General features: G+C 40.9%; 1 protein-coding gene across 4 annotated transcripts in view; it reads left to right on the plus strand.

The window, feature by feature from the left end:
- Cyp20a1 (cytochrome P450, family 20, subfamily a, polypeptide 1) overlaps positions 1–15,193 on the plus strand; it is a 49,306-nt gene that overhangs the window by 26,193 nt on the left and 7,920 nt on the right. For all 4 annotated transcript variants that reach the window (XM_017596467.3, XM_017596468.3, NM_199401.1 and 1 more), the window contains 3 exon segments: positions 1,118–1,233; positions 2,037–2,091; positions 12,767–12,887. In XM_017596467.3, coding sequence (XP_017451956.1) covers positions 1,118–1,233; positions 2,037–2,091; positions 12,767–12,887 — 292 coding nt within the window.

Genomic DNA, 15,193 nt, shown 5'->3' on the forward strand with positions numbered 1-15,193 from the left:
AGATAGCAAATATAGATTAAAAGGGAGGTCCAGAACAGAGCCCTTAGGTAGTGAGTTCTAAGCCATCATGGGTCAAACAAGGAGACTCTGTCTTAAAACAGACAAACAAATGGACAGATGGAAGGATGGGAGGAAGGAAGGAAGGGAAAAGAAAAAAGAAAAGAAGGAAGAAAGAAAAAAGAAATAAGCGACAACCCAGACCTTGGACATTCCACCCTTAAAACATTCAAGAGCCAGGAAGAGGTTAAAATGAGACTTGGCCCGCCAGTGGGGCTTGTATAGCAGCCATGGAGTATCAGTCAGGTCCTGGGAGCCATTGCAAACAGTGTGTCTTCACATCACCAGTGAAGGGACGCGTCAGCCAAGATGAGCAATGAAGCAAATCTGTGCACAGTTTTAGTGGAGTTGATTATCTGTTATTTTTGTCTTTTAGGATTGAGAATTTACATTTCTCCTTGTTTCATGTCTGTTTCTGTCTTTCGATGAGTGATCCTTGATTTGAGAGGCGCTGAACAGTTAAGAAGACTGAATGTAGAAGGAAGGATTGATATTAATGGAGAGATATGTATATTTGGAGGCCTGTGTGGTGTTAGGATTATTTACATTTGTGCCTGGGTGGTAATAATTTAGGTGTTTCTTTAAAATCAATTATTCCCTGAATTGCATATAGGCATTTTATTCACATTTGCTTATTTGCTTGTGTTTTAGGGCAGGGTTTCTCTATGTAGCCCTGGCTGTCTTGGAACTCCTTTGTGATTTCTTTACAATCAACAAATCAGTTATCCTTGAATTTAGTTATTTATTTGTTTATTGATTGATTGATTTTTCAGGACAGGATTTCTCTATGTAGTACTGACTGTCCTAGAACTCGATTTTTAGACTAGGTTGGCTCAAACTGACAAAGGTTTGCCTGCTTCTGCCTCCTGAATGTAGCTGAAATTTAACACAAAAAGAAAGAAAGAAACATGATTTAAATATAAATTTGCCTTAAAAATTATTGGTTACTGTTTTTAAAGTTTTTGTTCTGTACATGGAAACATTGGACAGAATTATTCTTAGGAGGTTTAATTTCCACAAATGCTTATATTGTGATTTTTTTTTCTTTTTAATTTTTAAGCTCTCATGCAATTGGAAGCTATTTTAAAGAAAATCATAAAGGAACGAAAAGGAGGGGACTTCAGTCAACATACCTTCATTGACTCCTTAGTACAGAGAAACCTTAATGAGCAGCAGGTAATGGAATCTTGATTGGTTATGAAGAGGTCACATGGGCATAGAGTGCTTCTCTTCCGGTGCAAATGGCCTCCAGGAAGTCAGGGCGTCTCATTTGTTATGGGTAGGCAGAGGCAGGCTAATTTCTGTGAGTTCTAGAGCAGCCTACACTGTGAGACAATCTCTGGAAAAACAAAACAAAAGGCATTGCAAGGTAGGATCCATCCATGACAGGGAGGACGGGGGGGGGGGGGGGGGGGGAGGGCGGTGAGAGCAACCAGAATGCATTGTGTACATGTCTGATTGTCAAAGGACAAATTTCACTAAAAATGATGGAAAAAGGTGAAACTGACACAGGAAGAAGATGGTCAGTCCAGGATTTAGAGTTGTATTTGCCCTTTAATGTGTAAATGTGTGAGCCTGTGAGTTTGCATACACCAGTGTGTGCAGGAGCCCTCAGAAAAGGGTGTTAGATTCTCTAAACTGCAGCTACAGGCAGGTGGGAGCTGCCCACTGAGGTTGTTTGGAACCAGCCCTGTGCACAGGAATCAAGTCCTGTGCCCCGTGCAAGAGCAGTGAGTGTGCGAGAGCAGTGAGGGCTCAGAAGGCTGAGTCACCTCTCCCTCTGGTCCAGCAGCCCTTACCCTCGATCGACTCTCTGATTACACGGATTTTGGGTTCGATGAAGACCTAGTAAAGAAATAATAATATATCCTCCTCCCAGCTTTTTGTTGAGACTAATTTTATACTCTAGATTATCTTAGTAGAGCCTGGTAAAGACCACCTTGCATCTCATACTTTCTGAACTCAGTTTGCTTTTGTAGATCCTAGAGGACAGTGTGGTGTTCTCTCTGGCCGGCTGCATAGTAACCGCAAGGTGTAAGTAGCAATCATTTTCTGTCTCAGATGATAACAAAGCAGACACTGCTGAAGCTCTTCTAAAACCAAGACACACTACAAGAATCCCTTTGTAGTTTCCCTTCCTTGTTTAAAAAGCTCATTTCGCTTCGTCTGCCACACCCCCCTACCCCACCCCCCTCCCCATCCCCCTGTATTCGATTTCACGTTTGAAGATTGCCTCAAAAACTTGAAACACTTTATGGATTGTGGATTCTAGTTAGTGCCTTTCAAATGAACTGCTATCAACACCTTTCCTGAAGGAGTGGTCCTTTTCCCGCCGCTCCTCCCCCTCCTCTGGTGCTAAGGGTTGAATCCAAGTCTTTGTCCCACAGATAAACAGCCCCCACTGAGTCCCAGCCAGGCCTCTTGCTGCTTTTCATTGATTCCGGTGGAACCCTGAAAGGGCCTGGAGTCCACAGAGATCATGATTTGAAAGAACTCTTTTGGAACTGGAGATGAGTTCTATTTAAAATTCTAGATGTGTGACCTTTGCCAGTTTGTAGATTTATAGAGAACAGCACATTGATACAGTATTTATAAAAATATTTATAAACATAAAAATGCATAATATAAAATGATCCCAGGAAGTGGTACCGGCTTAAAATGTAGAAAATTCTATGTTCACTTAAGGACTTCATTATATGTCTTCATTTCAAGCATAGATTTTTAGACTGGTTAGGCAGGCCACGCATTTCTCCTCTTTAACCCCTAGATGTATCTAGGTATTACAGAGAAAATGAAATTTATGCAGATGTCTCAACTATTTTAATTTTTTTCTTGCATTTACTTATCTGTTGTGATGGTAGTGGGCACGTGCCACAGTGTGAGCAGGCAGTTGGAGTCCAGCTTGTCATGTAGGTCCCAGGGATTGAACTCAAGTCATTAGGCTTGCCAGCAAGTGCCTTTACCTGCTGAGCCGATCAACGTTTTTATTCTTTTAATGTTTGTCTGTTTTAAGTCTATGTAATAGTAAAGATATATCTTTTCTTTCTTTTTTTTTTTAAGATTTATTTATTTTATATATGTGAGTACACTGTCGCTGTCTTCAGACACAGCAGAAGAGGGCGTCAGATTCCATTACAGATGGTTATGAGCCACCATGTGGTTGCTGGGAATTGAACTCAGGACCTCTGGAAGAGCAGTCTGTGCTCTTAACCTCTGAGCCATCTCTCCAGCCCAAGATGTATCTTTTCTAAAGCGTTTTTGTTTGTTTTTATTTTTTTTAATGTCATTAACCCAGGCACGGTAACACATGTCTAAATTCCAGTACTGAGGAAGATGAGTTGGGAGGATCACAAGTTCCAGGCTAGCCAGACCCAGTCCAAAACAGAAACAAAATAAAACTCAGTTTATCATGCTGTACACACCACAAAAATTGGTCATCTCAAAGGTAGAATTAATAGCTAAATCTCATTTTTAGTTTTTAGGGAGAGTTTGTAAAGAGTGTTGCGATTTATTTCTTTGTATGTATGCTGTGACTTCTTTAAAAGGTGTGTTTATTTTACACGTACAAATGTTTTCTTCATATAGTATGTGTCTTAGTTAGGGTTTTACTGCTGTGAACAGACACCATAACCAATACAAGTCTTACAAAGGACAGCATTTAACTGGCACTGGCTTATGAGTTAAGAGGTTCAGTCCAGGCAGGCACAGGACAGGCAAAGCTGAGAGTTCGACCTCTTTCTTTGAAGGCTGCTAGCAGAATAGTCACTCCCAGGCAGCTAGGACCAGGGTATTAAAACCCACACTCACCAGGCTACACCTTCTAGTAGTGCCACTTCCTGGGCTGAGCATATACAAATCATCACAGTATGTGTACCACATATTTGTCTCCATTGCCTTCGGAAATCAGAAGGAGGCTTCAGATCCCTAAGAGTTACTGATGGTTGCTGGAAATCAAAGCTGGATCTTATGCAAAAACAAGCGATTTTCCCAGCTATGACTTAAAGAGGCCTCTGGAGTTTTCGAAAGTCAGGAGGTCAGGAACTTTTTTTTTTTTTTTTTATTAACTTGAGTATTTCTTATATACATTTCGAGTGTTATTCCCTTTCCCGGTTTCCGGGCAAACATCCCCTTCCCCCCTCCCCTTCCTTATGGGTGTTCCCCTCCCAACCCTCCCCCCATTGCCGCCCTCCCCCCATAGACTAGTTCACTGTGGGTTCAGTCTTAGCAGGACCCAGGGCTTCCCCTTCCACTGGCGCTCTTACTAGGATATGCATTGCTACCTATGGGGTCAGAGTCCAGGGTCAGTCCATGTATAGTCTTTAGGTAGTGGCTTAGTCCCTGGAAGCTCTGGTTGCTTGACATTGTTGTACATATGGGGTCTCGAGCCCCTTCAAGCTCTTCCAGTTCTTTCTCTGATTCCTTCAACAGGGGACCTATTCTCAGTTCAGTGGTTTGCTGCTGGCATTCGCCTCTGTATTTGCTGTATTCTGGCTGTGTCTCTCAGGAGAGATCTACATCCGGCTCCTGTCGGTCTGCACTTCTTTGCTTCATCCATCTTGTCTAATTGGGTGGCTGTATATGTATGGGCCACATGTGGGGCAGGCTCTGAATGGGTGTTCCTTCAGTCTCTGTTTTAATCTTTGCCTCTCCCTTCCCTGCCAAGGGTATTCTTTTTCCTCATTTAAAGAAGGAGTGAAGCATTCACATTTTGATCATCCATCTTGAGTTTTGTTTGTTCTAGGGATCTAGGGTAATTCAAGCATTTGGGCTAATAGCCACTTATCAATGAGTGCATACCATGTATGTCTTTCTGTGATTGGGTTAGCTCACTCAGGATGATATTTTCCAGTTCCAACCATTTGCCTACGAATTTCATAAACTCGTTGTTTTTGATAGCTGAGTAATATTCCATTGTGTAGATGTACCACATTTTCTGTATCCATTCCTCTGTTGAAGGGCATCTGGGTTCTTTCCAGTTTCTGGCTATTATAAATAAGGCTGCGATGAACATAGTGGAGCACGTGTCTCTTTTATATGTTGAGGCATCTTTTGGGTATATGCCCAAGAGAGGTATAGCTGGATCCTCAGGCAGTTCAATGTCCAATTTTCTGAGGAACCTCCAGACTGATTTCCAGAATGGTTTTACCAGTCTGCAATCCCACCAACAATGGAGGAGTGTTCCTCTTTCTCCACATCCTCGCCAGCATCTGCTGTCACCTGAGTTTTTGATCTTAGCCAATCGCACTGGTGTGAGGTGAAATCTCAGGGTTGTTTTGATTTGCATTTCCCTTATGATTAAAGATGTTGAACATTTCTTTAGGTGTTTCTCAGCCATTCGGCATTCCTCAGCTGTGAATTCTTTGTTTAGCTCTGAACCCCATTTTTTAATAGGGTTATTTGTTTCCCTGCGGTCTAACTTCTTGAGTTCTTTGTATATTTTGGATATAAGGCCTCTATCTGTTGTAGGATTGGTAAAGATCTTTTCCCAATCTGTTGGTTGCCGTTTTGTCCTAACCACAGTGTCCTTTGCCTTACAGAAGCTTTGCAGTTTTATGAGATCCCATTTGTCGATTCTTGATCTTAGAGCATAAGCCATTGGTGTTTTGTTCAGGAAATTTTTTCCAGTGCCCATGTGTTCCAGATGCTTCCCTAGTTTTTCTTCTATTAGTTTGAGTGTGTCTGGTTTGATGTGGAGGTCCTTGATCCACTTGGACTTAAGCTTTGTACAGGGTGATAGGCATGGATCGATCTGCATTCTTCTACATGTTGACCTCCAGTTGAACCAGCACCATTTGCTGAAAATGCTATCTTTTTTCCATTGGATGGTTTTGGCTCCTTTGTCAAAAATCAAGTGACCATAGGTGTGTGGGTTCATTTCTGGGTCTTCAATTCTATTCCATTGGTCTATCTGTCTGTCTCTGTACCAATACCATGCAGTTTTTATCACTATTGCTCTGTAATACTGCTTGAGTTCAGGGATAGTGATTCCCCCTGAAGTCCTTTTATTGTTGAGGATAGCTTTAGCTATCCTGGGTTTTTTGTTATTCCAGATGAATTTGCAAATTGTTCTGTCTAACTCTTTGAAGAATTGGATTGGTATTTTGATGGGGATTGCATTGAATCTGTAGATTGCTTTTGGTAAAATGGCCATTTTTACTATATTAATCCTGCCAATCCATGAGCATGGGAGATCTTTCCATCTTCTGAGGGCGTCTTCAATTTCTTTCCTCAGTGTCTTGAAGTTCTTATTGTACAGATCTTTTACTTGCTTGGTTAAAGTCACACCGAGGTACTTTATATTATTTGGGTCTATTATGAAGGGTGTCGTTTCCCTAATTTCTTTCTCGGCTTGTTTCTCTTTTGTATAGAGGAAGGCAACTGATTTATTTGAGTTAATTTTATACCCAGCCACTTTGCTGAAGTTGTTTATCAGCTTTAGTAGTTCTCTGGTGGAACTTTTGGGATCACTTAAATATACTATCATATCATCTGCAAATAGTGATATTTTGACCTCTTCTTTTCCGATCTGTATCCCCTTGATCTCCTTTTGTTGTCTGATTGCTCTGGCTAGAACTTCAAGAACTATATTGAATAAGTAGGGAGAGAGTGGGCAGCCTTGTCTAGTCCCTGATTTTAGTGGGATTGCTTCAAGTTTCTCTCCATTTAGTTTAATGTTAGCAACTGGTTTGCTGTATATGGCTTTTACTATGTTTAGGTATGGGCCTTGAATTCCTATTCTTTCCAGGACTTTTATCATGAAGGGGTGTTGAATTTTGTCAAATGCTTTCTCAGCGTCTAATGAAATGATCATGTGGTTCTGTTCTTTCAGTTTGTTTATATAATGGATCACGTTGATGGTTTTCCGTATATTAAACCATCCCTGCATGCCTGGGATGAAGCCTACTTGATCATGGTGGATGATTGTTTTGATGTGCTCTTGGATTCGGTTTGCCAGAATTTTATTGAGTATTTTTGCGTCGATATTCATAAGGGAAATTGGTCTGAAGTTCTCTTTCTTTGTTGTGTCTTTGTGTGGTTTAGGTATAAGAGTAATTGTGGCTTCGTAGAAGGTATTCGGTAGTGATCCATCTGTTTCAATTTTGTGGAATAGTTTGGATAATATTGGTATGAGGTCTTCTATGAAGGTCTGATAGAATTCTGCACTAAACCCGTCTGGACCTGGGCTCTTTTTGGTTGGGAGACCTTTAATGACTGCTTCTATTTCCTTAGGAGTTATGGGGTTGTTTAACTGGTTTATCTGTTCCTGATTTAACTTCGATACCTGGTATCTGTCTAGGAAATTGTCCATTTCCTGAAGATTTTCAAGTTTTTTTGAATATAGGCTTTTATAGTAAGATCTGATGATTTTTTGAATTTCCTCTGAATCTGTAGTTATGTCTCCCTTTTCATTTCTGATTTTGTTAATTTGGACGCACTCTCTGTGTCCTCTCGTTAGTCTGGCTAAGGGTTTATCTATCTTGTTGATTTTCTCAAAGAACCAACTTTTGGTTCTGTTGATTCTTTCTATGGTCCTTTTTGTTTCTACTTGGTTGATTTCAGCTCTGAGTTTGATTATTTCCTGCCTTCTACTCCTCCTGGGTGTATTTGCTTCTTTTTGTTCTAGAGCTTTTAGGTGTGCTGTCAAGCTGCTGACATATGCTCTTTCCTGTTTCTTTCTGCAGGCACTCAGCGCTATGAGTTTTCCTCTTAGCACAGCTTTCATTGTGTACCATAAGTTTGGGTATGTTGTACCTTCATTTTCATTAAATTCTAAAAAGGTTTTAATTTCTTTCTTTATTTCTTCCTTGACCAGGTTATCATTGAGTAGAGCATTGTTCAATTTCCATGTATATGTGGGCATTCTTCCCTTATTGTTATTGAAGACCAGTTTTAGGCCGTGGTGGTCCGATAGCACGCATGGGATTATTTCTATCTTTCTGTGCCTGTTGAGGCCCGTTTTTTGACCAAGTATATGGTCAATTTTGGAGAAAGTACCATGAGGAGCTGAGAAGAAGGTATATCCTTTTGCTTTAGGATAGAATGTTCTATAAATATCCGTTAAGTCCATTTGGCTCATGACTTCTCTTAGTCTGTCGACATCACTGTTTAATTTCTGTTTCCATGATCTGTCCATTGATGAGAGTGGGGTGTTGAAATCTCCCACTATTATTGTGTGAGGTGCAATGTGTGTTTTGAGCTTTAGTAAGGTTTCTTTTACGTACGTAGGTACCCTTGTATTTGGGGCATAGATATTTAGGATTGAGAGTTCATCTTGGTGGATTTTTCCTTTGATGAATATGAAGTGTCCTTCCTTATCTTTTTTGATGACTTTTAGTTGAAAATTGATTTTATTTGATATTAGAATGGCTACTCCAGCTTGCTTCTTCTGACCATTTGCTTGGAAAGTTGTTTTCCAGCCTTTCACTCTGAGGTAGTGTCTGTCTTTGTCTCTGAGGTGTGTTTCCTGTAGGCAGCAGAATGCAGGGTCCTCGTTGCATATCCAGTTTGTTAATCTATTTCTTTTTATTGGGGAGTTGAGGCCATTGATGTTGAGAGATATTAAGGAATAGTGATTATTGCTTCCTGTTATATTCATATTTGGATGTGAGGTTATGTTTGTGTGCTTTCATTCTCTTTGTTTTGTTGCCAAGACGATTAGTTTCTTGCTTCTTCTAGGGTATAGCTTGCCTCCTTATGTTGGGCTTTACCATTTATTATCCTTTGTAGTGCTGGATTTGTAGAAAGATATTGTGTAAATTTGGTTTTGTCATGGAATATCTTGGTTTCTCCATCTATGTTAATTGAGAGTTTTGCAGGATACAGTAACCTGGGCTGGCATTTGTGTTCTCTTAGGGTCTTAATGACATCAGTCCAGGATCTTCTGGCCTTCATAGTTTCTGGCGAGAAGTCTGGTGTGATTCTGATAGGTCTGCCTTTATATGTTACTTGACCTTTTTCCCTTACTGCTTTTAATATTCTTTCTTTATTTTGTGCGTTTGGTGTTTTGACTATTATGTGACGGGAGGTGTTTCTTTTCTGGTCCAATCTATTTGGAGTTCTGTAGGCTTCTTGTATGTCTATGGGTATCTCTTTTTTTAGGTTAGGGAAGTTTTCTTCTATGATTTTGTTGAAGATATTTACTGGTCCTTTGAGCTGGGAGTCTTCACTCTCTTCTATACCTATTATCCTTAGGTTTGATCTTCTCATTGAGTCCTGGATTTCCTGTATGTTTTGGACCAGTAGCTTTTTCCGCTTTACATTATCTTTGACAGTTGAGTCAATGATTTCTAGGGAATCTTCTGCTCCTGAGATTCTCTCTTCCATCTCTTGTATTCTGTTGGTGAAGCTTGTATCTACAGCTCCTTGTCTCTTCTTTTGGTTTTCTATATCCAGGGTTGTTTCCATGTGTTCTTTCTTGATTGCTTCTATTTCCATTTTTAATTCCTTCAACTGTTTGATTGTGTTTTCCTGGAATTCTTTCAGGGATTTCTGCAATTCTTTCAGGGATTTTTGCGATTCCTCTCTGTAGGCTTCTACTTGTTTATTAATGTTTTCCTGTGTTTCCCTAAGGGAGTTCTTCACGTCTTTCTTGAAGTCCTCCAGCATCATGATCAAATATGATTTTGAAACTAGATCTTGCTTTTCTGGTGTGTTTGGATATTCCGTGTTTGCTTTGGTGGGAGAATTGGGCTCCGATGATGGCATGTAGTCTTGGTTTCTGTTGCTTGGGTTCCTCCGCTTGCCTCTCGCCATCAGATTATCTCTAGTGTTACTTTGTTCTGCTATTTCTGACAGTGGCTAGACTGTCCTATAAGCCTGTGTGTCAGGAGTGCTGTAGACCTGTTTTCCTCCCTTTCAGTCAGTTATGGGGACAGTGTGTTCTGCTTTCGGGCGTGTAGTTTTTCCTCTCTACAGGTCTTCAGCTGTGCCTTTGGGCCTGTGTCTTGAGTTCACCAGGCAGCTTTCTTGCAGCAGAAAAATTGGTCTTACCTGTGGTCCCGAGGCTCAAGTTCGCTCGTGGGGTGCTGCCCACGGGCTCTCTGCAGCGGCAGCAACCAGGAAGACCTGTGCCACCCCTTCTGGGAGCTTCAGTGCACCAGGGTTCCAGATGGCCTTTGGTGTTTTCCTCTGGCGTCCGAGTTGTGTGTGCAGAGAGCAGTCTCTTCTGGTTTCCCAGGCTTGTCTGCCTCTCTGAAGGTTTAGCTCTCCCTCCCACAGGATTTGGGTGCAGAGAACTATTTATCCGGTCTGTTTCCTTCAGGTTCCGGCGGTGTCTCAGGCAGGGGTCCTGCCGCTCCTGGGCCCTCCCCCACGGAAGCCCAGAGGCCTTATACAGTTTCCTCTTGGGCCAGGGATGTGGGCAGGGGTGGGCAGTGTTGGTGGTCTCTTCCGCTCTGCAGCCTCAGGAGTGCCCACCTGACCAGGTGGTTGGGTCTCTCTCTCACGGGGTCTGGGAGCAGAGAGCTGCTGCCGAGGTCAGGAACTTTAACTGAAGTTCTCACCACTCCATTTCTTAGTCTTGGTGAACCTATTTCTGTATTCTCTACTTTTCTAAACATAGTTATTTCCAGATGACCCTTGTTTGTTTTTTGTTTTTCTTGAAGATTTATTTACTTTTAGTTTATGGGCATTGATATTTTGCCTGCATGTCTGTCTATGAAGGTACTAATTCCCCTAGAATTGGAGCCACACACAGTTGTGAGCTGCCATGTGGGTGCTTGGAATTGAACCCAGGTCCTTTCAAAGAGCAGCCAGAGCTCCTAACCACTGAACCATCTCTCCAGCCCCTATTTCTTTTGTTTGTCAAGACAAGGTTTCTCTGTGTAGCCTTGGCTGTCTTGGAACTTGTTCTGTATAGATGTCTCTTAAGATGCCTTTTAGCTAAGAAATTAATATCAAATATCTACAAATTACATTTTTAAACTATTTCCAGTCATATGTTTTGCATTTTAAAACAACCACCACCCACACATTCACACACACACACACACACACACACACACACACACACACACCCCTACCACCAACAATGATTGAAATTATTAGGCATTTATACATACACATATGTTTTATTAGTTTTAAGTGATAGTGGAATCAGCTGGACATATGGGTGACCACTCTGCAAATCCTTACTGAATCCTTTCAGTAGTATATAGAAACATATCATAAACTTTTACCGCATATTTTAATATATATTTTAAATTACATATGTTTACATATCATTTGTGAAATAGAAATGCCAAGCTACTCTACGTTGTGGTGTACACCTTTAGTCCCTATACTTGGGAGGCAGAGGCAGGTGGATCTCTGGGAGTTTAAGGCCAGCCTAGTCTACAGAACAAGGTCTAGGACAGCCATGGTGTGTAGGGAAAGTTAAGGACATAGCCAGTTACTCTTGAATAATTAATTGATTTTTAGAGTTAATAACTGAATCAAACAGACATTTTTAAAAGGTTAACTTGGGGTTTTGTAATTGTAGCTTTTAACACTTGCCTTGCACACACAAGGCCTTAGTTTGATCACCAGCACTGTAGTAATAATAATTAATGATGATGATGATGATAAGTTAATTTGAGTCATTCCTTACTCTAGAAGAGCAAGGTAATTGTATAAGGTGAAGTAAACAATAGCTATACACGGTTCAGAGCGGCTGGGATTGGGATAGAAAGGCTGGAACTGTAGCTACTGTTGCTTACCATATCCTAGGGAGAGGATGTAGCTTAGGCAGCATAGCTACTTTTTTTCCTCTGCTCTGTGCTCCATTTACCTTGTAAAAATAATTCATCAGCCAGCTGAAACCAGGCCTGAGCCATGAGCCAGTGACCCTCGGGCTTGGATGTCTGAGTAGTTATTAAAGTGCAGATGGCAGCCAGTGAGATGGCTCAGAGGCTAAAGGCTCTGGCCACCAAGCTGCTGACCTGAATCCAGTCCCAGGAATCCACATAGTGGAAGGAGAAAATGGAGTCTTACAGGTCATGAACTCCACAGGCATATCAACATGCTTATACACACACACACACACACACACACACACGAACACACACACACACACATTCCACATACATACACCATACACACACACATAGATACATAGAAAATAGAGTAATAAATACAATTAAAGTTGTTATTGTTGTTTTTTTAGATAGTGCAGGTGAGTGGCCCTTACCCCAACCTGGAGATTCAGACTCTCTGGACATTACAGCACCAATAAACTCTCAGGTGGTTTGGGGAGCCAATAGCCAGAGCAATAATTAATTATTAAAAGTCTAAAAATATTTAATGTTGTTGTCTATGCAAATCTCCCACTCCTTTGATTTGAAGGAATCATTTCATTGGCGCTTCTGAGGAGAGAAGCTGATGAGGTCAGGTTTTTAGCTCGTGCAACTGAAACAGAGCTCCCGCATTCAGCCCTCCCCTCCCTGTCTGGTCTTGCTAACCCTAGGTAGGATGTGTGAGTCTGTGAGTTTCCTGTCAGGCTGCAGAAGGCTGGTGTCTTGATAGCTCTGTGTAGTTTGCCATCTTCTATACATATTTGTGTTCTGTTTGAAGAAACTCAAATTCTGTAAATAATTTCATTTTCATTTTTAGTAACATTTATGTACCATGGCATGGTGAGGGTGTGTGGAAGGGGTAGATTTTTTTTTTTTATTTTATACCAAAAAATTATGCAGTAGCTATTTTCTTTATTACTAATATACTTTTTCTGTAGTGTGTACCTGGGCCATTCACTTCCTAACAACAGCTGAAGAAGTTCAGAAGAAGCTACACAAGGAGGTAGACCACGTTTTGGGGAAGGGTCCTATTACTTCAGAGAAAATCGAGCAGCTCAGGTAAGATTACAACGAAAGGAAAAAAATCATTAAAAGGCAAACATCGGGTGGTTTATTTATAACATAAAGCTTATGCTAGTATGTAGGAAAGGTATGTAGGATCTTAAATTATTTCTATATATTTACAACAGAATAGAATCTAAAAATATTTACATAGATCTACATAGATTTTCATTTGTTTCCATTTATTTTTTTAAAAATAATTTAGCCAGGCATAGTGGTACACATCTTTAATTCCAGCACTTGAGAGGCAGGAGAGACAGGGATCTGTGAGTCCCAGACCAGCCTGGTCTACATAGTCAATTCTAGGACAGCCAGAACTCCATAGTGAGATCCTATCTTGTTAAAAAAAAAAAAAAAAAAAAAAAAGCTAAAATGTATATGCATCTGTGTCTGTGCGAGTGTTTGTGCACATGCATGTGTGTGCCTGCGGGGACCAGAAGAGGGAGTTGCGTCCCTTGGAGCTGGAGTTGCTGGTAGTTGTGAGGTGCACAGCCTGGCTGAGCAGCAAGCACTGCTTTTAAAGGCAAAGTCCTCCTGAGTGCTGGGATCACAATGACACACACCACACTTTAATTACAGATTTTTTTTTTTTCCGGAGCTGATGACCGAACCCAGGGCCTTGTGCTTGCTAGGCAAGCGCTCTACCACTGAGCTAAATCCCCAACCCCTTTTAATTACAGATTTTAATGGACAATTTAATCTCATGTCTAAAATCATAAAAGTAGTTCTGGGAGCTGGAGAGATGGCTCAGCAGTTAAGAGCACTGGCTGCTCCTCCAAGGGACCCAGGTTTGATTTTCGGAACCCACGTGTGGCTCACAATGATCTGTAACTGCAGTATTCAGGGATCCAGTGCCCTCCTCTGGCCTCTATAGTCAGTATACACTGATGTGGTGCATAGATGTACATGCAAACAATACCTACACAAAATACTAAATTTAAAATCAAGACTATGGGGGCTGGGGATTTGCCTCAGTGGTAGAGCGCTTACCTAGGAAGCGCAAAGCCCTGGGTTTGGTCCCCAGCTCAAAAAAAAAAAAAAACAAAACTCTACAATAAAATCAAGACTATGCACCTATTGTGCCACATTAAAACAATAAAGTCACTTTAGGTAACCTGTCAGTTATCCTATAAATAGTAGCAATGTGGTCAAGCATGTGGACATAGGAATTCGTGTCAGAAGCCATCCAGGAAAGGCTATGGCAAGCAATTGAGTTGTGGAGAGATGGCCCACTGTTTTGCATGACTGTGATGGGTGAACTCTGAGATGCAAGGTCCTCAGAGACTTCATCCCAGGATTGCTGATATCCCTTTCCTGTCACTATTACAATGCCTAATGATTCCAGGGCATCAACTCACCCTATTGGACAAATTCCCTGCCAATCAACATGAAGATGAACTTTCATGAATTAATGCTAGATAAATTAATTATAGCATTCCTGATTTGATTCAAATAATCTTAAGAAAAAAGTTTAAGGAGATGGTCATAGTTGTTTTGCCAGAAAGATATAATAAAGAATCAAGAATAGAATGTGTCCCCTCCTCATGGAATAGTAAGTAAAGGTTGCATAATAAGGAATACAATGAATTTTCATAAGTGCACTAGAAGAGAAAGAAATAGGCTTGGAACAGATATGCGCTCAAGGGAAAACATTCGTTCTAGGTCAGGTCCAAGGATGAAGCCACAGGTGTGTACTATAATAAAGCAGTGCCATGAAAAACTGTGGCTTTGAACTTATAATGAGTTTATAGAGTGAAACACTGCTTTGAACTTACTATCAACTTCCTTCTGTAACTCCTTTTTGTGTAACATTGTACCTACAAAGTAATTGTATAAAGAACTTTTGTCTAAGAAGGTATAAAAAGGCTGAGAGAAGAAATAAAGTGTGGCTTTTGGGGCTCTGCTAGATCCACCAAATGTATATATGTATATGTCTGTCTGTCTATGTCAATGTACATACATACATGTGTAGGTATATGTGTATGTATGTATGTAAGTATACATGAACACTTGTAGAGTTGATGAAACAGGTGGTAGAACCCATCCAAAGTGTGTGTTATGTGTTTATGTATATGCTTGACTTTCTCTCTTTCTTCCTTTTCTTTTCTCTTTGTCTCACGAAGAGTTAACAACCTCCAAGCCTCTTACCTGGCCTGCTAGGGGTCCCTGAGCCAAGAGAAAACAGCTCAAATAACTAAGCTTTTTTTTTCTTAGTCTTCCACCCACCCCCTCTGCTATCAGCAGGAGTTAAATTGCCAGAAGCCAGTGGCTTAACAGCCAAGAGTTAAAGAAAGTAGAAATTG

This window comes from Rattus norvegicus, chromosome 9 (assembly GCF_036323735.1).
Source record: "Rattus norvegicus strain BN/NHsdMcwi chromosome 9, GRCr8, whole genome shotgun sequence".
Taxonomy (NCBI): domain Eukaryota; kingdom Metazoa; phylum Chordata; class Mammalia; order Rodentia; family Muridae; genus Rattus; species Rattus norvegicus.